General features: G+C 59.4%; 4 protein-coding genes across 10 annotated transcripts; 2 read left to right on the plus strand and 2 right to left on the minus strand.

Annotated features, from left to right (window-relative positions):
- Positions 1-129: 129 nt before the first annotated feature.
- ENKD1 (enkurin domain containing 1) lies at positions 130-3,491 on the plus strand. Of its 2 annotated transcripts, none has more exons than XM_079800701.1 (7): positions 130-155; positions 334-433; positions 530-724; positions 1,290-1,462; positions 2,400-2,525; positions 2,625-2,788; positions 2,888-3,491. In XM_079800701.1, exons 2-7 carry the CDS (start codon positions 349-351, stop codon positions 3,264-3,266), a joined length of 1,122 nt encoding a protein of 373 aa, XP_079656827.1. In that variant the 5' UTR covers positions 130-155; positions 334-348; the 3' UTR covers positions 3,267-3,491. The 2 variants fall into 2 exon arrangements, with proteins under 2 accessions (XP_079656827.1, XP_079656828.1); XM_079800702.1 differs by lacking the exon at positions 130-155 and having other exon boundaries at positions 178-433; positions 2,888-3,024; positions 3,106-3,491.
- Positions 3,492-3,565: 74 nt separating this feature from the next.
- Positions 3,566-5,436, minus strand: PARD6A (par-6 family cell polarity regulator alpha). Of its 2 annotated transcripts, none has more exons than XM_079800700.1 (3): positions 5,359-5,436; positions 4,753-4,975; positions 3,566-4,526 (listed from the first exon to the last, which is right to left on the minus strand). In XM_079800700.1, exons 1-3 carry the CDS (start codon positions 5,419-5,421, stop codon positions 3,778-3,780), a joined length of 1,035 nt encoding a protein of 344 aa, XP_079656826.1. In that variant the 5' UTR covers positions 5,422-5,436; the 3' UTR covers positions 3,566-3,777. The 2 variants fall into 2 exon arrangements, with proteins under 2 accessions (XP_079656826.1, XP_079656825.1); XM_079800699.1 differs by having other exon boundaries at positions 3,566-4,529.
- A 634-nt stretch (positions 5,437-6,070) lies between these two features.
- Positions 6,071-9,635, plus strand: ACD (ACD shelterin complex subunit and telomerase recruitment factor). Of its 3 annotated transcripts, none has more exons than XM_079800696.1 (12): positions 6,083-6,315; positions 6,394-6,536; positions 6,659-6,752; positions 6,838-6,914; positions 7,472-7,516; positions 7,624-7,658; positions 7,794-7,945; positions 8,023-8,104; positions 8,202-8,285; positions 8,438-8,817; positions 8,952-9,043; positions 9,440-9,635. In XM_079800696.1, the coding sequence occupies exons 1-12, from the start codon at positions 6,217-6,219 to the stop codon at positions 9,516-9,518; spliced, it is 1,362 nt and encodes a 453-aa protein (XP_079656822.1). In that variant the 5' UTR covers positions 6,083-6,216; the 3' UTR covers positions 9,519-9,635. The 3 variants fall into 3 exon arrangements, with proteins under 3 accessions (XP_079656820.1, XP_079656822.1, XP_079656821.1); XM_079800695.1 differs by having other exon boundaries at positions 6,091-6,315; positions 8,023-8,119; XM_079800694.1 differs by having other exon boundaries at positions 6,071-6,315; positions 7,624-7,945; positions 8,023-8,119.
- CARMIL2 (capping protein regulator and myosin 1 linker 2) lies at positions 9,597-21,578 on the minus strand. Of its 3 annotated transcripts, XM_079800692.1 has the most exons (39): positions 21,503-21,578; positions 21,150-21,244; positions 21,004-21,054; positions 20,700-20,762; positions 20,478-20,602; positions 20,243-20,334; positions 19,975-20,045; positions 19,786-19,859; positions 19,567-19,642; positions 19,399-19,487; positions 19,208-19,302; positions 19,045-19,131; positions 18,850-18,962; positions 18,678-18,755; positions 18,465-18,541; positions 18,266-18,370; positions 18,005-18,074; positions 17,786-17,867; positions 17,590-17,686; positions 17,448-17,505; positions 17,140-17,312; positions 16,816-16,978; positions 16,633-16,734; positions 15,179-15,307; positions 14,982-15,095; positions 14,653-14,813; positions 14,495-14,582; positions 14,175-14,324; positions 14,008-14,074; positions 13,331-13,560; positions 12,372-12,472; positions 11,923-12,286; positions 11,717-11,839; positions 11,012-11,048; positions 10,779-10,850; positions 10,467-10,682; positions 10,229-10,309; positions 9,834-9,911; positions 9,597-9,752 (listed from the first exon to the last, which is right to left on the minus strand). In XM_079800692.1, the coding sequence occupies exons 1-39, from the start codon at positions 21,540-21,542 to the stop codon at positions 9,643-9,645; spliced, it is 4,197 nt and encodes a 1,398-aa protein (XP_079656818.1). In that variant the 5' UTR covers positions 21,543-21,578; the 3' UTR covers positions 9,597-9,642. The 3 variants fall into 3 exon arrangements, with proteins under 3 accessions (XP_079656818.1, XP_079656819.1, XP_079656817.1); XM_079800693.1 differs by lacking the exon at positions 10,229-10,309; XM_079800691.1 differs by lacking the exons at positions 20,243-20,334; positions 20,478-20,602; positions 20,700-20,762; ... (1 more) ...; positions 21,150-21,244; positions 21,503-21,578 and having other exon boundaries at positions 11,717-11,788; positions 19,786-20,070.
- Positions 21,579-21,926: the final 348 nt, after the last annotated feature.

A 21,926-nucleotide genomic window follows, 5' to 3' on the forward strand; every position in this document is an offset into this window, starting at 1 on the left:
GGCTATCGACCAACTCTACCCTGAACTGGAACTACAAACCCCAGAAGACGTTGCGCCAGGGGCATTGGCCCCTGACCTCAGAAGCGGAAACTATTGTTGCTTAGCAACAGCAAAACCCGTCGGGTTTCAGCTGCGGGCTGCAAAAAACCGCTCTGGTGAGCCCCCTGCCTGGGTGTTGAGGGGGAGGGGCGCGAACGAAGGAGGGAAGTGGGCTAGGAGCGCAGGCAGCTAGTGCAGGCCGGACGGGTCCCGTCCAGGGAAGGGGCACGGGGCTGAGGAAGGAGCTGGGGACCCCAGAGACGCAGCCCGGCAGGCCTCGGTGCACCGTTACAGGGCTACGACGGCGGCATGTGCGAGGGCCCGTCCCGCATTTCGGGGCCCATCCCCCCAGACCCTACGCTCTGTCCTGACTACTACCGGCGGCCCGCCTCCGGTGAGTTGCGGGGTGTCGCGGCCCAGGAAGGCCCGAGTTAGGCTCGGGTCCAGCTCCACCACTGAACCCCGCACTCCGCCCTGTCGGACCCCTCAGCCCAAGGGCGCCTTGAGGGAAACGCGCTGAAGTTGGACCTGCTAACCTCGGACCCGGACCTGGACGCCACCCCGCCCCGCGGCCCCCGCATCCGTCCTGAAGCCAAAGAGATCCTGGAGCGTGGCCGATGCGGCGTGGGGGGCATGCTGCTGCAACTTGGGGGTATTTCCCTAGGCCCACGGGCCTTTCCCAAGAGTAAGTTCTGGGCAGAACGGGCAGCGAGGCAAATCTGAGATTAAACCTGAGTTCAAAAACTGATGCTTCTCCTGCCCTGACCTGGGTTCAGGCTTTGCCTCTCTGAGTGTCGATTTCTCCTACTATAAAAGGAGGGAGCGATGCACTACCTTTTCCTTCTCACAGAAGAGGACCGAATGAGGTAGTCTCCAGGAAAGGCTAGTTCAGCTTCATGAATTCACGTATCAATGAAATGTTTGTTGTTTAGTGCCTACTGTTTGCCAGGCCCAGTAGGTGCTATGAAAACAGGTTGAAGACAAGCATGGGCCATTAAGTCAAAGTGGGAGACAATAAACAAGTAAGATGAATATTATATATAAGATAATCAATGGCATACTTCACAATAAAAATGTAGAAAATACTCAGGGATAGAAGATAAATTACCATGTGAGAAAGGAAATAAGATGGTGAGGTGGAGTACCTGTATAGGGTCTAATTTAGAGCGGTCAGACCTGTGTGTGAACTGATATGAGTTGGATTTCATGGGCTCTATGTAGGGCAAAGCCTGGTAACACCTTTTTCCCAGGGAAGGACCCTAAAGACCATGAGAAGGAGAATCTGAAGAGGATCAAGGAGATCCAGAGGCGCTTCCGTGAGCAGGAGCACAGCCGGGAGCAGGGCCAGCCCAGGCCCCTGAAGGCTCTTTGGCGCTCGCCCAAGTATGACAAAGTTGAGTCCAGAGTCAAGGCCCAGCTGCAGGTAACTGCCTCAGGGAGCCAGAAGTATTGTCCATCTTATTTGCCAGGAGTCTATTATGCCCTGATCTGAGTTACGGGGAGGGAGGAAAATCACAGGACTAAGGTAACAGGAGACTGAGAGGTAGCTGGTTCTGTTGCAGGGGATTCTCAGAAGTGGTGATGGCTGGGTGATCCTGAGCGGCAAGTAGGAATTAGGTGAGGGGAGAATGGAAGAGAACATTCTTTATAGATGGAACCTCACAGATAGAAGTCCTAAGATTAGAGGGAGTGTGGGCAGTGGGGATGCTGTGTACCGTTTACTGTGAGGGGATAAGAGCATGAGGGTAGGCTAAGTAATCAGCTGGAGCCATATAAAGAGCCACCTAACCCACTTTTCAGCCTTTATTTCTACGGGCAGTGGGAAGGTCAGGGACAGGCGTACGGTGGTGGGATTCTGTCTTGAGTAGATGGTGGCACCATTTCTCTATCAAGGGGAAGATCAGGATTGAGAGAAAAGACAATTAGGTTATATGGGGATGTGCTGAAGCTGGAGCATTTGTGAAACTCCCAGGGGGTGGGAGTGTGTCCAGGAAGCAGATGGAGAATCAGGCCTGGATCTCAGGAGTGAGACCTAGAAGTTATTGAGGATCAGGCTGAGGACGATGAGACCAGGGAAATGACCCTGCATTTGCGGGCTTGGAAGCCAGCTGTCAATGACCTTGGTGGGGACATATCCAGGAAGCTTGGCTAGGAAGGAGAGAAAAGGATGGTAGCTGGAGCCAGGACTGAGGTAGGAGGGTGGTTTGTTGTTAAGGATGTGAGAGACACACATGTTTAAATGCTGATGAGAAGTGTTTTTAAGAGGGAGGAGACCCATAGGGCAGAGGATAGAGGCTCGGTTTTGAGACCTTGACCACAGCCTGACTATGGCTATCCCTTTTCTATGCCCTGCCCTCCAGGAGCCTGGCCCTGCCTCTGGGACAGAGACCGTGCACTTCCTGCGGGCGCACTCACGCTGTGGTCCTGGGCTCCCACCACCCCGTGTCCCCAGTCCCCAGCTATCCCCACCAGATCCGAATGCCAAGGTGAGAGTATGTGTGGGATAGAAGGTGGGACAGGGATCCTGGGGGTTTCAGGGGAACAACTCAGTGCTGTCTTCCCATCACGCTTGCCGTGTCCTGCAGGAGCCAGGCCTAGGTGTGGACTTCATTAGCCACAATGCCCGCACTGCCAAGAGGGCCCCCAGGCGGCATTCCCGCTCGCTGCAGGTCCTGGCACAGGTACTGGAACAGCAGCGGCAAGCCCAGGAGCACTACAACGCCACACAGAAGGGCCACGTACCCCATTAGTAGGTCCCACCGCCCAACACCCAGGGTGAGGGGTGCCTATGGCAGGTGGGAGCCTACATCTGCCCTGGGATCATCAACCTGAATCGATGCATCCACAGCTTGTTGGAGCGTAGGGATTTGTGGCGTCGGGAGGCTGAGGCCCGCCAACATAACCAGCCGGACCCTGCCATGCCCCCTGGCCACACTCGCATGCCTGAGAACCAGCGTCTGGAGACACTGAGCAATCTGCTCCAGAGTGAGTATGTGGACTGGGTGAGGAACCCACTGAGAACTTTGCACTCCTGTCTAACACTAACTGTTCCTGGGCCCCCTGTAGGCCAGAGCCAGCTGCTGCGTGAGCTGGTGCTGCTGCCTGCCGGGGCAGACTCCCTGAGGGCCCAGGGCCACCGTGCTGAGCTGGACCGGAAGCTGGTACAGGTAGAGGAGGCCATCAAGATCTTTTCCCGCCCCAAGGTCTTCGTGAAGATGGATGCTTGAGCCCTTTTACAGGGGTAGTGACGGGTCCTAGCTGAGGATCACTGCATGGTTGCAATGGACAGGGTCAGGCCCCATCATCAAGTCTAAAGACAGAAGCAGTGGCAAGGGGCGGGGCGGGGAGGAATATCCCCAGAGCACTTTTCCTAGCCACTGGTGGCTGCAGAAGGGCCATCCTAGCCCAGCCTCTTTACCCCTTTGTCAAAATTAAACTTTTTGTACACAGTGGGATTTGTTTCCATAAGAGCTTTTCTTACCCTATAAATTCTAACTGTGGTGGCCCTCCTGCTGCCCAACTGCAGGAAGGTCTCTCTGCTGCCCTTCAGTCCTGCCTCACGTCCAGGGCAGAAGGCAAGACTGTGGGATCAGGGAGGAGGCTGGGGCTGGGATACAGAAGGACCATAACTGCATTTGTAAAAAACCTTTAATGTCCCCCATACTGAGAGGGCCCTGTGAACAAGCTAAAACCCCACTGAGGAGTCCCCTGGAGTGGCAAGGACTGCTTCCTTGTGTGTCAGAGGCTGAAGCCACTACCATCTCCTCGCATGCTACTCCCCCAGCCAGAGCTGGCTTGCTCCTGATCATCCAGGGATGGCAGAGAGCTGCGGGCACTTGGAAGTAGGTGGCCTGGGTGCAGGTCCCAGCATGGAGAACCCTGAGACAGCCCATTGGAACAGGGAGGCTGGCGGTTCTCAATGACCAGATCACTACTGTCATCATCACTATCGGGCTCAGTAGGCCCAGGCCCAGCAGAGGGAGGCCCTGTCAGACGCCCAGATGCCCCACGCACCACATTATTGCGCTGATTGGCTGGCTTGACAGTGACGATGAGGTTGTGGCTGTTGGCGACCATCATATCTGTCACTTGGTCCAAGGTCTTCCCAGCCACCTCAATGCCATTGACTTCGAGGATCTCATCACTGACTGCCAGCAGTCCTGTACTCTCAGCCAGGCCCCCTCGAACCAGGCGAGAGATGAAGATGCCTGGGACACGTTCCAGGCCCTGGGGAGCTACACGAACGCTCATGCCATCTCGGATGTAGAAACCTAGTGGGCGGTCAGAACCGTGCTTGTGCAACCGCACGCGCCGGTGGGTCTCAGGCAGTAGGTCCACATCTATGACTGAAGAAACCTGGCGGAAATCTTGGGGCAGGCTGATTAGGAGGGGTGGCCGGGTGCGCAGAGGTGCCACGGGCCGAAGGAGGAGCCCCTTCTTACGCCGCTGCAGAGAGTTGGAGGCAAAGGCTAGGACGCTGGAGTCAGCTTCTGGAGAGGGAGACACTGAGATCAGAGACCCTGTTCCCCCTTTCCCATCAGGCCCAGGCAGGGGGAAGGGGACACTATAACTTTCCTACCACCTGGAGGTCAGCCCAAGGGCAGGGATTGCTGAGGGTGAAGCCTGAGCACCCTGGGCATGAACTTAATCCCTGTAGACCTGCCCTGTCACCCTACCCCACAGAGGCTGCCCACTGTACCCCATTCTCCTCACCCCGCTTCTGCACTAGCAGGCGCAGCGGCGGGGGCCCACTGGTCAGGGCCCGGTGCAGGCTGTCGTCGTTGGTGAGAGGCAGTAGGTCGCCGTGAGCATCTGTATAGCCAAGCAGCACATCCAGCCCCGGGATCTGATGCACCGCACGCAGCAACCTCGAGAACTCTTGGAAGCCGCTCACAGAAGCTCGGGGCAGCGCGAAGCGTCGGAACTCGGCATCAAACTAGAGGCAGGGAGTGGGGGGAGAGAAGGGGTCAGGACGGACCCTGCGTCCTTTCTCACCACAGGTCGAGGAGGGGCAGGGATGAGAAAGCGGGCTGCCGCAGCAGCTGCAGCCTTGTGCCCAGACCTCAGCTCCAGTACCAGGGACGCCGCTGTCCAAGGTCTTCTCCCCGCCCTCCAGGTAACCCAGGCCACAGAGAGACTCTAGAGGCCGGCAGTGAAAGGAAGGATGGGCGCGGGAAAGCGAGAAGAAAAGCCAGAGAATGGGATGTGGAGGATAGTGGAGAGAAAAAGGTGGTGGGACCAAGGAGCTAGGGAGGGGAGAATGAGGGAATTGGAAGCACCTAGTGCCGAAGCCGGAGCTAGGACTGGAGGGGCCCTTACTTTGCTCTTCACCTCCACGATGCTGTCCGGACTGCGCGCCGGGGTTCTCTGTGGCCTGGCCATGGCGGGGCCGGGCGGGCCCGGGACCCTGCGCCAGGCGGCCCCGCAGGTGCACAGCCCGGCCGCCCGGCCGGCCCGCGCCGCCCCGCCCCTGGCGGTAGCACTCGCCCCGCCCTCCCATCCAGACCGTGACGTCAAGAGGCCAGCTACGGAGCGTGGAACGCGGAGTCCACGTTTCCTAGGCAACGGTGGTGGGGATAGAGACGTCTTCGTGTGCTCTTACGTCATGACGCTACTGTTCGTCCCGCTTTCAGGATCCTGGGGAGCGGCGGGGGGCGGTGCTCGGCCACTCCGAGGGGAGAGTGACACCTATTGAGTGCTATCGGTAATATTTCTACTGGCCTTACAAGACTACTAATTTTGTAGATGAGAAACTGAGTTAATATTTACTGAATTCTTCGGGGTCACACGGCGTTGAAGGGGCTTCGAGCCAATTCCCTCGGACTACCCTAGGCCGCAGCCTCAGGCCCCAGGTCCCTCCCTCTCCATCAGAAACAGCCCTTGACCCCTTCCTGCCCGGTGCCAAGGGAGTTTTGACGGACGGCCCAAAAGAGGCTCCGGCTTTGTTGCTCCGAGAGGTAACAAGCAGGGAAGCATCTAGTCAAGCCGACAAGAATCTGCACGGAAATTCCCAACCAGTATACGCTTGTGCGCACGCGCGGGCATGCACATGGGCGGGGCTTCTATCTCAGGTCCCGCCCAGCAGTCGTGCATTTCCTCTTCCGATGAAAGGCGGGACCGGGCGCCCGCCCGCGGGAAACCTGGGTGAGCGGTGCTCCGTTAAATTCAGCTGCGGGAATGGCCAGGTTGAGGAGCGTGGTCCTGCGGCCGTGGATTCGAGAGCTGGTCCTGGGATTAGAGAGACTCTCCAGTCCACGGGCAGGGCAGCTGCTTCAGGTGAGCCCCCCAACCCCTCAGGGCCCGGAGACAGGTGGGTCCCCAGGGCGGTGGGATTGACGCCCGTTGCTGTGTCAGGTGCTGCAGGAAGCCGAGGCCGAGGCCCCAGGCCCGTCCTGCGCCCCTGACACGTCTGATGTCGGGGCCGCGCTGCTTGTGTCCGACGGAACCCACAGTGTCCGATGCCTGGTGACGCGGGAAACTCTGGACGCCTCGGACTGGTGAGAAAGGCGCCACAGGACCGTAGAGGACTTGAACCCAGCTGGGGCTCCAGGTGGGCGGGCCCCAGGCGGGCGGGACTAAGTTTCCGCCGGCTAGGCTGTGAGGGTCAAGCTCTCCGCAGGGAAGAGAAGGAGTTTGGTTTCCGAGGGGCTGAAGGCCGGCTGCTGCTGCTGCAAGACTGCGAGGTCCGAGTCCAAGTGGCAGAGGGCAGCTTGGTGAGTGGTGAGGCTGGCTTGGGCGGGTTACTTGGCCTGACTCCGTGACAGCCCCTGAGACCCATCCCTGATTTCACCCCTCTAGCCAGCGGAGTTCTACCTCCAGGTGCACCGCTTCAGCCTAATGCCCACGGAGCAGCCCCGGGATTGGGTGATTGGTTGGTAAGTGATGCCTCCACCTCCAACTGCTCTCCCTATCCAGGCCTGGCTGGCGTTGGCATAGGCCAGGGGTGGAGAACCTTTTTTTCTGCCAAGGGCCATTTGGATATTTATAATATCATTCGAGGGCCATACAAAATTATCAATCTTAAAATTAGCCTGCTATATTTGACTAAACATTTTTTTTTAAATTTTATTTTATTGATTTTTTACAGAGAGGAAGAGAGAGGGATAGAGAGTTAGAAACATCGATCAGCTGCCTCTTGCACACCCCCCACTGGGGATGTGCCCGCAACCAAGGTACATGCCCTTGACCGGAATCGAACCTGGGACCCTTGAGTCCGCAGGCCGACGCTCTATCCACTGAGCCAAACCGGTTTCGGCTTGACTAAACATTTAATTAACTCACCCCTAATGCCTTGATAGGGCCAGACCAAATGATTTTGTAGGTGTTAGATGGCCCGTGGGCCAGATGTTCCCCCACCCCTAGCCTAGGCCTTTGGGGTGAGAGGGCTTGGGCCCTTAGTAACATTGACTGCCTATCACCATCTTTTTCCTAGCAACCAGGACCCAGATGTGCAGAAAAAGCTCAAAGACTGCCTCGAGTGAGTCTAGAATTGGGTTTGGGCCAGGTGTGCCTTGGTCAGATGATGGCAAATGTGTTGACAGGCCTCAGGATTGTTCCTCAGGCCTGTCCCCTCTGTTTCTGTAGGGAGCACCTTACAGAGTCGGCCTCCTCCAATGCAGGTAAGTGGGGGTTGATCCTAACTCTCTGTAGAGTGACTTTCCAGCTATCACCTCCTGCTCTTTTAGTAAGCCTCTTCCCCACCCACCCTACCCTTATCTTTGAACTTCAGCCCACCCCCTGCCCCCTGACTCTAGGCCTTTCACTGACCCAACTTCTGGATGAGGTGCAGGAAGAACAGGAGCATCAGGGGGCACTAGTGCACCTGGCTGAGAGCTGTCTGATGCTGGCAGGCCCTTGCACAGCACCCCCGCTCACCCGCTGGGCCACCTCAAGCCACTTGGCCATGGTCAGTCTGGGGCCTCCCTTGGGAAATGTCAGGGTGAGGAGTTTGGCAAGGGCCAGGCTGACGGTTCACTTCCACAGGGAGAAGCTGTGTACACTGTCCCCAGCCTGTGGCTACACATCTCTGAGAATGACCAGCAAATCCTGAACTCTCTGGGCCCAGGTCAGAGGACACAGGGTAAGGAGGACTGGAGAGGTCCGGAGGGGAATATCTGGGGGTCTGGTACCCACAGTGCTGATAAGCCTTTCCTGACCCCTAGGCCCTGAGCTGCCCCCATCAGACCCCGCTCTTCAGGACCTGTCGCTGACCCTGTCCTCCTCTCCTTCCTCACTCAGTTCCTCAGGTAGGGTGGTGCTAAAGCCAAAACACTGCCCGGCTACACAGGAAGCTATGAAAGGGATGAACATGGCCCCTGGAGGTCTGCCTAAGGTCATAGGCCACTCAGCTGGTCTGAGCTGAGAGGGCTATGCTCACAGTGAGTCCCATCTTCCCCAGGAAATCCTGCCTTACACAGCCACATATCATCACAGGAAAGTGGTGCCAGCGTCAGCCTTCTGCCTGCCGAGTCCTTGGCTGCTCTAGACACAGAGCAGAAGGGCAGCTCCCAGTCCCAGCCAGCCATCTGCTCAACCCCCCACTCCCTACCCTGTATTTCCCCACATCCCAGCCATGTAACCAGATCCCCACTCCTGAGTTGTACCCCAAGTCTGTCACCTCTTGGTCACATCCCCAATTCACATCAGGCTGATGTGACCAGGTCCCGGCCCCAGAAATCTAGACTGGAGTTCAAGGAACTAGGGTTGCGCCCCAAGAACTGGCAACATTCTCCACGGATAAGAACCACTGAGGGAGTCCTGGAGTCCAGTCCTGACTGGGTGAGCACAGTCCCCCTACAGCTGGAGGGTGGAATGGGGTGAACCTTGGATAGAGCTGGGAGGAGAGCTGGGGTAGCCTTGGATGGGGTTAGGGGTTCTTGTTGGCCCCTCTTCAGACACCACATCCTCTTCAGGACCCCCCAAAGAAGCATCGAGATGGTTCCGCCTTCCAATATGAGTACGATCCACCCTGCACTTCCCTCTGTGCCCAGGTCCAAGCTGCCAGGTGAGTGCCTGCCCCCCTCTGTGTGGGAAATGTCTGACCCAGGGAGGCTAATTTTTAAGTTTTTAATTTTGTAAGGCCTGAGAATGATGTTATAAATATCCAAATGGCCTTTGTAGAAAAAAGGTTCCCCAGCCCTAACTGGTTTGGCTCAGTGGATAGAGCATCGGCCTGCGGACTGAAGGGTCCCAGGTTCGATTCTGGTCAGGGGCATGTACCTTGGTTGCAGGCACATCCCCAGTAGGGGGTGTGCAGGAGGCAGCTGATCGATGTTTCTCTCTCATCGATGTTTCTAACTCTCTATCCCTCTCCCTTCCTCTCTGTAAAAAATCAATAAAATATATTTTAAAAAAGAAAGTTTCCCCAAACCCTGACCTACAGCCTTGGTTCTCTTCCCAGGCTCCGTCCCCAGCTCCTGGCCTGGACCTTGCATTTTCTGATGGAGCCACAGCCGGAATCCGAGCAAACCCAGGTGTGAGGGGTCATGTGACCACGTAGGAGAATGTGCATATAGGTCTATGCCTCTGAGTGGACAAACAGTGCTCCACACTCTGCTTCGAGTTTTTTAATAAAATAATCTCATGCGGCAGGAAAGGAGAGGGTCAGGGGTTGGGGCCGCCTCTTTGGTCTGTGGCTGGGGAGGGTGGGCTCCGCTCAGGGCTGGAGGGCTCTGTATCCTGTGGGAGCAGAGGCTCGGCTTCAAGGCCAGATCCTGCAAAAGGAGGGGGAGAGGAAGGTCAGAATTGGACTGAGCGGTCCTGCCACCCTAACAACCAGCCCAGCCCCTTCTTACCTAGGCTTGGTGATGGGGGTGCCTCAAGCTTTGGCCTTCGCTTGAGGACAGGGGACCGCTGCAGCCTTAAAGGTCGTTCTGAGAGACACAGAAAGGCTTGTGGTAGGTTAAGTGCTTGCTGCTTGTCCCCAGCCCTCCGCCCCCAGCGTGTGCCAGTGCACACACATGCACACACACATTGTTGCTTCAGAGCCTCCCCTTCCCCTGTATCCTCCTACCCGAGCAGAGGTTGCTCTTTCGGAGTTGGAACCTGGGCTAAATGGAAGGGCTGTCAGACCCTTGCTCCCTGGTTTCTCACCCCTCACACCACCAGTGGCCCCCTCAGCAGACCCATGAAGGGAGACCCGGAGCCCACCCTCTCCTGCACCCAAGCACCCATGGAAGTGTCCCCTCACCAACAGGGGCCTGGAGCTGGTCCTCATGCACAGACACTGCTCGTCGCCCTGCCGAGAGAGGCCTCGGCCTCAGCTGGCCATCTGGGGGAGGCCAGGGTATCAGGGTATGGTCCCAGCAGCTGCCACCACTCCAGCCCTTGTCCCCTACCTTCAGGGTCCCCAGAGGAGCTAAAATTCCCAGCAGGGACTCCTCCGGTCCCCAGTCCAGTATTGGGGTGGGGCTAACATGCCCGTTTACCTTCATTTCTGGGGCCCAAACAAGGATCCTCTGGGAGGCCCAGGCTGTCTGGGGAGGGACTGGGTTTTCGAGGGCTGGGACAAGGGGAAGGGGGTCCTGGACCGTCGTGTGGGCCCCAACCACGGCTCCTAAGCTCTGCATTCAGCTGCTGCCCCAGTGTCTTCCAGGTGGTGGACTCAGGCCCCTGGCCCCCTGGCCCAGGTCTGCATGAGGGGTCTGCAAGGAGAAGAGTTTCAGCCAAGACCTAGGCCAGGCATTGGAAGTGAGCTTGACCTGCATATTCCCCCACCACACACAGTGGCCCTCGCTCACCAGCAGACACGGAATGGGTGCGGGACTTGATAGAGATGGGAGGGGCCTCCGAGGAACTGTCCATAATGTCCCCTGCAAAGTAGGACAGGGGTCTCGGGCACCAGGCCTTGGGAGTGAGGGGAAGAAAAACCTGGCCCTCCCCACCCCTCGCCCAGAAAAGCAAGTCCCTTGGGGACTTATCTCTAAGGACACCCCCCTCCCCCAAAATGTACTGCCCCAGCCCGGGATCTCACCATCTGAGCCAGCCTTCTTGATCTCTCCATCTTTGCTCTGTAGGAAACAGGGAAGTCAAGCTCAGCTTACCCTAGCCTTGTTCTTATAACTGCCACTAAATGTGGGCAACATGGCAAACTCTCTTAGAGTTCAGAGTCTGGGATGGTGGGACATAGACACACATAACGTGATGTCTTGGTTCTGATTCACTTTCTATAATGTAGTTACTAGGGACTGATCAGAGTGGCATTAGCAGGATAGCGATGGGAGAGAGTCGGGGAGGCTCACGGAAACGCAGGGATGGATGAAGAGGAGCCAATATAACCAACCCATGGGTGGTGATAAGCTGGTTCGGGGGGTGCAACCAGGGGTGGAGAGCAATGAGATAAAAGCAGTGACCAGGACTGAGCCCACAGGCCCTTGAGGCAGGGTCAGGAGTCAGGGCAGAGGCTTAAGAGGAAGTCCCTAGATGACTTGCTGTTACAAATGTAGGTAACAAGGTCAGATTCTGTGAGATCTGCAGAGAAAGGACTGACCTCCAAGGAGGAGAAAGCAGTGGCCTGGGCCAGGGCAGAAGCCAAGAGGGAAGAATGGTTGAATCTATTTTGAGAAGGAGCGGGTGGAACAGACCTGTGTCATGAATATCCTCCTGGTCACATATGTCACCCACAGACAGCCACATGGCACCGGCCCCCTCACTTCACACTGTGTCCCCCCAAACTTACTTGTTTCCTCTTTCCTTCGGCACTCCCGCTGCCCCTGCTCACGCCAATCCTCTGCAGCATCACTTGTACCCTCTGTTCAAAGGATGGGGTCAGTTCTGTGTCTCCTCGCTCCAGAGGCCGCCTCTGGGGTCAGAGATGCCAGAGTGGGGAGAGAGCCCAGTGCCCTCGGTTCCAGCAGAGCCCTCACCCATGTCACCAGGCCTCACCTTGTCAGGTCTGGCACCCAGTGTTGCCTCCTCCTCCTCAGCAGGTAGCAGTATCATTGAGTAGGCCTTGCTTTCCCGAGTGTAGCGAGGCCGGCTCCTACGGGCAGGGTCAGGGCTGCCAGTGCCCCCTTCGGCCCCACCAGGCTCCTCCCCACGGCCAGGGCGGGCTGGTGGCCGCAGTAGGTCCCCAAGTGTGGTTTTTCGAGTGCGGGCAGCTGCCCCGGGGCTGGTCTCTAGATCAGGCCGTGGCCCCCGTGTTGAACGAGGCTTCTTGAAGGCAAAGAGGGTGCCCAGCTTCTTTCGCAGTGTACGGGGGACAGGGGTGGTGCCACCCTCGGTGGCTGGGTCCTCCTCAGGGGCCCAGCTGTGGGAACAGCCGACACATAGTAAGCAGGAAGGCCCATGCAGCAGCCCACCCTCTCCCACCCCCGCAACTGCCCCTCACTCACAGGCGATCCTGCTGGATCAGCCTTTTGGAGAAGAATTCTTCCACACCCTCATCCACTCGGGCACTGAGCCCATTTCCTTCCTGCGGCAACGCTGGGGGCACCTGGGGGACATCACACAGTCAGGTGTCAAGGCTGAGTGCAACTGTGAGTTCTTTCCACCTCCTTTGTCCAACAGTCTGCTCTGGGCAACTCCAGGACCTGGGAGCTGGGATGACTAGGGGGCTGCTGACATCAAGCTCTCTCCCTGTCCAGCTAGTGGGCAAATACACTGATTTCACATACCTCACCCATAGTTGGCCTTGGACACACACCCGCCCACACCTACTCTTGTCCCAGGGAGTGTCCTACACTTTCTGAACCACCCAGTCACTAGCAGGCTAGAGCCCACGCATCCCCTGGGTCACACGTTCTCACCTGCCACCCCCTCTACTTCAAACAGCTTCCTGCAGCATCCTCCACCCCCACCCCACCCGGCCTGCTGCTGCTCAGCAGCACAGGCCTGCTGCGTCAGACCCTCTGGGGGACCTCAAGCCAGCTCCTCTTCCCCTTCTGCCCTGTGCCCACTACCCAGCCAGTTCCCGGTCCACACATAAGCCTCCCCACCCCCCCACACCATCCAGATGTGCAGTAGACAGGATTGTCCCTGTATCAGGGAGCCCAGTACCTCTCAGTAACCCTGAGGGATGTTGGATAAGATAGCCACCCTTTCTTGCACATCCACCCATACAACAGGCCAACCTGAAGCAGGGTTCTACACCCAGGTACACCCTTAACAAAGCCCAGACACCCATGACCCCACACTGGGATGGGGGGTGGCCAGGAAGAATCCAGGACGTGGCCACATGACCAGGTGATTCTGGGCCTCCACAACCCGCCTCCTTGCCCACCATCATCTGTGAGAAGCAAGCAGGCCACCGCGACCCCCAATTCCACCACCTCTGGAGGGGGAGGACACTCACCTGAGGGCCCCCAGGCGGCGGGCGGTGGTGGTGCTGGCGCCTGGGCCGTGGCCGGGCCCTGGTCGGATGGCGCAGAGGCTGCCCGGAGGGTGGCAGGTCCATGCGAGGCAGCGGGCCGGCAGGGGCCCCGGGAGCGGCAGGGCTCGGAGAGCCGCGTGCAGATGGGCCCGCCTGCGGCTCCGCATCCTCTCCAGGAGCCGCCAGCTCGGGCTCCGGTTCCTCAGCAGCACCTGCGGGGAGAGCACCAGAAGAGCACAGAGCACGGAGCTCGGGGAGGTGGCAGTGGCGGCGCTAAAGCGGCAGGGGACCCGCCCAGGGCGCGGGGAGGGGCCCCGGCAACGCCGCCCGCTCCCCTCCCCCCTGCCAGCCCCTCCCTGCCGCTGTCCATGGTGCTGAGCGCGGCCCCGAGCGAGCGGCGCGTCATGCGCGTACTGGGGTAGGGAAGAGGGGTGGCGCGCGAGTGGAGACAGTGTCCAGGCCCTGTTCTGCTCAGGTCCTGCTCCATGCTGACTGACCACAGCAGACCCCAACGTTGCAGGATGCACGGGGGTCCTGACCTGGTCCAGGCAAGGGTGAGTTTCCAGGACAACAGGGCTGAATGAATGTGTCCAGGTGTTCAGGTCTCATGGAGCGTCAGCCCAACTCAGTAACTCCCTTTTTCCCAGGCCCTGACTTACTGTGAGTGGAGGGAACCAGGTGAAGACAGGGGTTGGACTCAGGCCATCTCTGTGGAGGACTGTCATTCTGTTGGGGAGGGCACAGTGAGCTGCCTCCCCACCTTCCACACGCCAGAACAAGATGGGAAGATCTAGGATTCCAGGCCCAGAGTTCTGGCATCACCTACCTTCTGCTCCTCTTCATCCTCCCTTTCCTTCTCCTCAGGGAAGAAAAGGCCTTCCAATTTCCCAGGCCCAAAGGGGGTGGCCTGGCCTTCTTCCAGGGCCAGTGTGGCAGAGGGCATTGCCACTGTTGTCTGCTGAGCCAGACTCTCCACCTGCAATACCAGGCACCCCAGAGATGGGTAGGTAGGGCCCCAGCCATAGTCCCATCAGTACCTAGGGGAACCCTAAAATATCCCTGGGCTTTATGACCCCAGAAGACATTAGAGAGTCCCTACTAGGCAGTGTGTGTGTATGCGTGTGTGTGTAAGCAGTTTCCCCTTACCAGCCGATCCTGCGCTGCACTCAGACCCGCCAGAGCTTGAGCCACAATGCTCTCTGCCAAGGACCCCGTGACTGACAGCCGCATGTCCCTGAGGGCAAGAAAGGGTAAGGATCAGTGTGCTGTCTCTGCCCAGCCCAGCCCAGCCCCATCCATCCTACCTGAGTCTAGTGAAGGCATCTTGCAGCAGGTGCTCTGGGAGCAGCTCTGGGAGGCCCCTTGACCCCACCAGGACCCCCTCTAGCTGCTCCCTCCACCTGGGTCCCTGCAGCATCTGTGGGCAGAGGCTCCTTGTTGTGTCCAGTGTGGCCTGAGTGAAGTCCTGGGCAAAGGTCAGAGCATGGCGAGGGTGTGACTAGGGCCTAGACTGGATGGCTGAGGCTCTGACCCCCACAAAATATTAACTCAGGGAATATTAACCTAGTCAAGCCTATGGGATGGGGTCAAGCCTACATATGGAAGTGGGGCTCAGGCAAGGGTACCATCTCACCTGAATGTCGTGGCGGCAAACCTCGCCCACCTGCCCCAGGAGGCTCTCCAGCTTTTGCCGCAGCTGCCACTGATGGCTTGGGGAGCTTCCTGCCTCATATAGAATGGGGAGAATCTGGAGGCCAAGGAGGAACAGGAGTTGCAAGGTGACACCTAACTAAGAGGAGAAGGGTCCTCATGATGGGAAGGTGTGCTCACACTGAGAGAGAAGTTGGCATTTTGGATGGCATCCTCGGCCTGGTGCACAGCGGCTTCACCCTGAGGCCCAGCACCACAGCCCAGCAGCTCCACAAGCTCCTGCACCGACTGACAAAGCTCGTTCACTTCCTGAGGAGCATCAAGAACCAGTCTCAGTCTGGTCCCCTTCCAGTCCCCCAAACCCTGACTGCCTCCTTCCCAGGGTCTCCAACAGGGTGTGAGGTCTTGAAGCCAATACCACCAGGCCCAGCCTATCTGTTCAAGGAGGGAGAGCTGTGTCTCCTTTGGTTCACTGCAGGGACCTTATATATACTTCCTAAGTGTACAGAATAGAAAGAAAGGAGCTGTTAGTCATGTCTGTGTTTTAGAAGCTCAGTTTGTTCACCACCCACCTGGAGAATAGACGGAGAGGTGGGAAGAAATGGGAGTGAGGCACCATAGAGGAAGAACTAGGGAGGGAGCAAGCGAGAGTTGGGATGGGGATGAAGAGGTCTATGCAGGCTCCAATGTGGGCAGGAGAGGCCTGGTTCAAACCTCTGTCCACAGTACTTCATGGGTGTGGGCACCAGGGAGATTGGGCACAGGGTAGAGAGAAGAGTTTGTGGGAGATAATGAGATCACTTGAAAATGTATCGAGCGGGAAGCCCCTGCAGGATGTCTGGGTCAAGGTGCCTGGGCCCTGGAGCTTGGGAGAGAAGTGGGATTTGGGAAGGGAGAGGTGGGAACATTTCCCACAAAGGGAAGGTAGTGGAGGGAGATGAAGCCAGAAGAAAGGTCACTGGGTTGGCCACAAGTGAGGTCAGTGAAGAGGGGAAAGGAGACCTGTAAAGGGGAAGTCACACGTGGGGCTACAATGGGCAGGGGGAATTGAGGGAAGATTTTTAAATACTTCCCATCTTTAACAGGAGAGCCTAATTAAATGCTTTAAAAAGGCTGCCAGTAGGGGGAGGGAGTGGGGGGGGGGGTATAAGTACACATGTAATACCTTAATCAAGAAAGAAAGAAGCCCTAACCGGTTTGGCTCAGGGGCTAGAGCATCGGCCTGCGGACTGAAGGGTCCCAGGTTTGATTCTGGTCAAGGGCATGTACCTTGGTTGCGGGCACATCCCCAGTGGGAGGTGTGCAGGAGGCAGCTGATCAATGTTTCTCTCTCATTGATGTTTCTAACTCTCTATCCCTCTCCCTTCCTCTCTGTAAAAAATCAATAAAATATATTCTTAATTTAAAAAAAATAAAAAGGCTGCCAGTGGTATTATTTGGGGGAACTATACTATTTCAGGAATGATTGGTTCCTCTCCAGACCAAGGAGAGGGAATTGTCTGGAACAATGGACTTTAGACACCCTGGGCCCAAGAAAGCCAGACCTTCAGATCCAGGGGGGCTCCCAGGTGCCACAGCTCTCCCCATCTCTCTATCTTCTGTTTGTACCCAAGGTTTAGGGAGGGGACACTGACCTGCTCAGAGGGATTAGAGACCCGACCTGGTGGCTGCTGGCATGAGGTGCTGGCAGGAGAGGCCTGGTCTGTGTGGTTGTTCCTCAAGAGACAGGCTTGGATCTAGGGGCAAGGGATATTGGTCAGTGGTGGGGCGGAGGGCCACCGCGTAGAGCTGAGCAGCAGAGAAGGGACCCCCCACACCTGGTGCACTGCACGTGCTGTCATTTCCGGGCGGCTTCGCTGCGCCTGGGCCACGTCGGTCAGTGGCAGAGGCATGGCCTTCAGGCTTCGGTTCTGCTCCAGAGCCTGAGCCACGTCCAGCAGGCCCAGAGCAGATGTGTGATTCCGGTCCCAGACCACAGACCTGGGCCGGGAGGGGCGGGGCTTCAGCCGGGGGCGGAGCTCCTTCAGGCCACAACCAACCAACGGACCTGTTCATCCACCTCCATTCAGCCCCACCCCTTACAAGCTCCTCCAAGCCACGCCCTCCTCCCCATTGGTCCCACCCCTCTGACCCCCGCCCACCGGAGTCGGGTGTTAACTCGAAGCGCCTTGGCCAGCATCTTGGCACCCGTGTCTCCCATGGCGTTGCCGCTGATATCCAGGGCTGTCAGGTTAGGATTGGTGGCCAGGGCCCGAAGCAGAACGCTGGCGCCCAGCTTCAGCCTCGACTCTGCCACAGACAGAGACTGCAGAGGCTGGGGTTAAGAGAAAGCCATTTGTCACTAAGGGGTCAGCAAGGAGGGCAGGTCACAGGCCTGAGGGGGAAGGAGTGGGGTGGGGGGTTACAGGGGTCCATTGATTGAGAATCCCACATGGTCCCGTGAACTCACACAGTCATCATCCTGCATGAGCTGGACAATCCGGTGCAGGACGTCGTCCAGGGTCTCCCTGTGGGCATGGGCCACAGTTGGAGCCGGGGACCCAGGTGGTGGGGTGCTGTCTGGGAGGCCCAAGAGTGGGATGGGGGCTCACTTGCACCGGACGTTGAAGTTCCTTCCAAGGGCCACATGTCGCAGGGACCGACTCCTCCCGATGGCCAGCACCAGAGTCACCATGTCCGAGCCGAAGCCTGGGGGTGGTTGGGGTCACGCATGGGCGATGTTGCGGGAATGCGGATGTTGTGGGAATTGGGTGGACAGAGGGAGGACGGGTTTCCGGGCGGCCTCACCATTATCCGACAGATCCAGGGAGCTCACTGCGCCAGCATCGCACACTAAGTCCTGTATCACCTGAGCGCCCGCGGAGCGCAGCTGAAGGTGGAGAGCGGAGCGTGCTCAGGCAACAGGCCGCAGGTGGGGAGGCTCAGGCGGCCCAGGGCCCCGCGCTCCCGCAGCCCCGCTCCCAGCGGGGGGCCCTCTGCCGGCTCCCGCTGGGGCTCTGCGCTCACCTCGCAAGCGCTGAGGTCCAGGTGCAGGTCGCCCACGTGCGTGTTGAGCGCGAGACCTTCCAAAAGGGCCCTGGGAGGGGATGTCACAGGGGGTGGCGGGAGCTGGGAAAGGGGCCCCCAGGGCGCGAACAAATACCAAGAAGGACGGGCCCGGATGCTGGGAAGGTCATGGGTCCCATAGGAGCGGGGTGAAGTGCTGGAAGCCTGGCTTGGCTGATGGCCACACAGGTGGGGGACTTGGCCATGGGCAGCGACACCCACCTGAGCGCGTCGGGGGGCAGCTTGCAGCCTGCGAGGGCCAGGTGCCGGAGCGACCCTGCGCGACTGAGGAAGAGTTGCAGCGAGGCGGGCGCAGCCCGGGACTTCCTGGTGAGAGAGCGGGAGGAGTGGGCTTCCTGGCGCAGGAGGCGGCTCCCGGCAGTCTGACCCCCCCCCCCCCAACCACGCCCGCCCGCCTTACGTGCGGGAGAAGACGTTCCTGGAAGCGTCGAGGTGGGCGAGGCTGGCGCAGCAGCCGCGGGACAGCGCTGCGAAGAGCTGCGGGAGGAGGGTGTAGGCTGCACCGGCCCGAGGCCTGACCCCTCCCCGCCAGCCGTGCCCGCCAGTCCACCCACGGGCCTCAGACCCGTCGACCATCCCCTCCCCCAGGCCTGCCCCCTGACCACCTCCTCACAATGTCCAGGGCGGTGTCGGTGCCTGCGAGGTTCAGGACCGTCAGAACATTGGGACGGCTCAGGAAACTATAGAGTCCCTGGTGGCAGGATGGGATGGGAGAGAGGAAAGGAACTTTCTGACACCCCACTGCCTGCAGCGCCCCCCATCACTGCCCCTAAGAGACCACTCACCCCGTTGTCCTCCGAGGCCCCCAGTGCCCCGGGGTTTCCCGAAAGATCCAGGTGGGTCAGGGCCGAGTCAAAGGCCGCATTGGAAGCCAGGGCCCGGCCCAGAGCTTTCATTCCTGGTGGTGGAGGAGGGGGTGGCTCAGGCTCCTGGGTGAAGCTCCACCAACCCTACCCCACCCCATCCTTGGCTCCACTTACCTCGAGGTGTCAACCCTGTCTGTGCTAGGCTGAGTCTCCTCAGGGCTCCAGGACGATGCTCTAGGTGTCTGCTGAGTGCAGCCACGCCTGGGGATAGGGGCAAACCTGTGGGTCCCACCTTCTCCAGCACGCACCCCCGGCACTCCCCCAGGCTCAGCCATACCTCGGTCATCCAGCAGGTTCCCGGCCAGGCTGAGTTCCCGAAGCCCGGAGCTCGAGTGCCCTGCCAGCACCTGGGCCAGTCGCCGGACAAAGTCTCTGGGGACCAGACCCCAGGCTTGAGACCCTGACTCTGGATTCCCAACTCCTCCCAATCCCGGACTCCCCTCCTCAAGCCCTCCCAGTCTCCCTTACCCCCGCAGGCCACAGGTCTCCAGCACCAGCTCCTCCAGGTGGGCCGACTGACTCATCATGTGCAGAATCTGTTCCAAGACCTCAAGGCTCTGAGGATCAGAGGGGAGGCTCAGTGGGCTGCACCCTGGTCCCCACACCCTTGCCCCCGCCTTGCTCCTACACTCTCACCAGCTTCACGTCCACACAGGAGAGACACCGGAACCACAGGTTGTAGGACAGGGCAGCCACACTCAGTGCCAGGTCCCTGGGTGGGAGAAGGAGCAGGGGCGGAGCTCAGGGTCCTCCAGCCGGATCTCAAGCCCAGCATCCCCCTCCATGGAGAGGCTGAGGCTCAGGAATGTGGGTCATGGCATCTTCCTCCCTTCCCAGTCCTGGCAGGCCACACACCGACTGCCCAGGTGGCTGAAGTCTCCCAGGCTGAAATGGCGGCAGCCCTGACGATGGTAGATGGTATCCACGTCCTGGACAGGAAGAAAGTGTCTCCAACTGGCTTGGGGCCGCAAGCAGCAGGGAGGGACTCAATGCACACGGGGATGAGATGTCTCCAGAGCCCCCCAGAGAGGGCCCTACCCTCACCCACTGAATCTCCTCTCGGAAAGGGAAGCCATTGTAGTCACACAGAGCCTCGTATGTCTCCAAGAAGCCACCTGGGGAGGTGCCAGGGGTAAGACAGGGTCAGGTGCGGGGAGGAGAGAGACAAAAGATGGTGCAGATCAGACCCAAGCTGGGTGGTGGCGGTACCTCAAGTGGCTCTGCTCAGTTTGGGAGACCTCCAAACCTTGGGGGCTGGGGCTGCAGGAAGGGGTAGGCTGGGATCCCCACGTGGCCCCGCCTTGGCCCTTACCACAGGGGCTACTGGGTGAGGTAGCCTCTGAGGGGCTGCTTCTCTCCAGACGAACCAGCATGGAGGGGGGCGTGGGCTTCCGGAATAGCTTCCTGAGGGGGGGGGGGGGGGAGAAAGGAGAAGGGAAAAGGCGCTTCCAGCCTCCGGGGTGTGAAGCTGCCCACGTGAGTCTCCAGAGCATCCCCCCTGCCGCCCCCCCCTTCCCTGCCAGGCCCTGGCAGTTGCTGGGCCTCACCCAAGGGTGGAGTGAGGGAAGACCTTCTTGATGGCCGCAGCCACATGCTGGGCCAACTGCTCCAGGGCAGCCACACCAGGAAACTCCAGGACCAGCTCAGGCAGGGACTCCAGCTCAAAAGTAACCTGGGGAGAGCAGGTGGCTGGGCTGGGCTCCATGTGTGGAGGAGGGGAAGGGAAGGAGGAGGTGAAGCCAGGCCCTAGCGGGGACTAAGGTTTTCACCTGAGGGGGTGTCTCCTGCAGTGCCATGGCCTGGACCTCCAGGTAGCTGAATGTGCAGTCCACCTGTGGAGGGCCTGGGTCAGCCGGGACCAAGGCCCGAGCCCCACCCCCCTGGGAGCCCAGTCCTTTGTGCAGCCTGAAGCTCAGAGCCGGATGGGCCTAGACTCCGGTCCAGCCTGCTGCCTGAGCCCAGTGCTGTTGGAAGGGCAGAGCCCACGGGACAAGGCGGACAGTGCTGCAGCCCTCTGGTCAAGGAAGCTGCTGGAGGGCAAGGTGGGTGGTGCCCGGCCCGGGACTGACTCACCCTCAATGGGAGGCAGGTGTGGAGCAGGTAGGCTCTCCATCGCAGCAGTGCCTGGGGGGGAGAGAGTGCCTGACACCCTGTTCAGGGCAAAAGGCTCTTGCTGCTTGGGCCACAGCACCCTCCCAGGCTCTGTCCCCCTGCCATACCAGGACGTGACCTTGCTCAGCACCCTCCCGCTCTGGTAGCCAGGTTTTCAGCAGCAGGTCTGCCTCCTTGGGCCACAGGAACCTGGTGATCTCGCCTGTGGGAGGGCAACCTGCTGGATGACTCTAGTCCTCCCATGGAGGTCAATTCATGCCCATGGTCTATACCAGGCTGGGGGCCTGGGCTCATCTATGGGCCAGCAAGGAAGGAGAGGAGTGGATCTTGGGGTAGCAAGCCCTCCGAAGGAGCAAAGAGAAACGCTTGCCCGGCATCCGCAGGGCTCTGGGTCGGCCTGGTTTTGGGGCCCTCACTGCTTCCTCCCAAAACAAGTAGGTAAAGAAGGGCCAGCGCTTACCTCGCAGCTCACAGGATATGCCGTCGGGGGTCTGAGCCATGGGGCCGGGCCAGGCGGCGGGGGAGGCCCACGGAGCTCCGAGGAGAAACTGCAGCTGGCAGGCGCGCACAGGAAGCCTGGGGCCCCGGCCCGCACTGCAGCCACCTGCTCCTCTCGCAGCGGAAGGTACGCGCTGCTTCCTGCCAGGCCGCCCCCAGCCCGGCTCCTCCCCGCCCTCGCCTCCACGGGCCTGGAGAGGTCGCCCGCCTACGGGGAGGCAGGAGGAAGGCAGAGTCCCAACTGCCCGTCCACCCCGTCGCGCAGGAGCTAATCCGTCAGGCCAGACGGGTGGGAGTGGTGTGGCCTGCAGGGTCGCGCACGCGTCCGTCCCTCTAGCGGTTTCCAGCCCCCGGCTTCTACCCCATACCGCAGTCCCTGCAGCGAG

The sequence above is a fragment of the Cnephaeus nilssonii genome, assembly GCF_951640355.1.
Source record: "Cnephaeus nilssonii genome assembly, chromosome: 20".
Lineage (NCBI taxonomy): Eukaryota > Metazoa > Chordata > Mammalia > Chiroptera > Vespertilionidae > Cnephaeus > Cnephaeus nilssonii.

Bases quoted from the DNA above. Each gene is read 5' to 3' on its own strand.
- ENKD1 (XM_079800701.1), top strand. From the start codon at position 349: ATGTGCGAGGGCCCGTCCCGCATTTCGGGGCCCATCCCCCCAGACCCT. The intron at 1,463-2,399 runs GTAACTGCCTCA...CCTGCCCTCCAG, and splicing joins GAGTCAAGGCCCAGCTGCAG to GAGCCTGGCCCTGCCTCTGG. The intron at 2,789-2,887 runs GTAGGTCCCACC...ATGCATCCACAG, and splicing joins AAGGGCCACGTACCCCATTA to CTTGTTGGAGCGTAGGGATT.
- PARD6A (XM_079800699.1), bottom strand. From the start codon at position 5,421: ATGGCCAGGCCACAGAGAACCCCGGCGCGCAGTCCGGACAGCATCGTG. The intron at 4,976-5,358 runs GTAAGGGCCCCT...CCCTGCCTCTAG, and splicing joins TCGTGGAGGTGAAGAGCAAA to TTTGATGCCGAGTTCCGACG. The intron at 4,530-4,752 runs GTGAGGAGAATG...CTCCCTCTCCAG, and splicing joins CCTGCTAGTGCAGAAGCGGG to AAGCTGACTCCAGCGTCCTA.
- ACD (XM_079800694.1), top strand. From the start codon at position 6,217: ATGGCCAGGTTGAGGAGCGTGGTCCTGCGGCCGTGGATTCGAGAGCTG. The intron at 6,316-6,393 runs GTGAGCCCCCCA...TTGCTGTGTCAG, and splicing joins GGGCAGGGCAGCTGCTTCAG to GTGCTGCAGGAAGCCGAGGC. The intron at 7,946-8,022 runs GTCAGTCTGGGG...TCACTTCCACAG, and splicing joins CCTCAAGCCACTTGGCCATG to GGAGAAGCTGTGTACACTGT.
- CARMIL2 (XM_079800692.1), bottom strand. From the start codon at position 21,542: ATGGCTCAGACCCCCGACGGCATATCCTGTGAGCTGCGAG. The intron at 15,308-16,632 runs GTCAGTGTCCCC...GATGCTCCTCAG, and splicing joins TCTCTAATCCCTCTGAGCAG to GAAGTGAACGAGCTTTGTCA. The intron at 11,840-11,922 runs GTGAGGCCTGGT...CTCTGACCCCAG, and splicing joins TGGGTGCCAGACCTGACAAG to AGGCGGCCTCTGGAGCGAGG.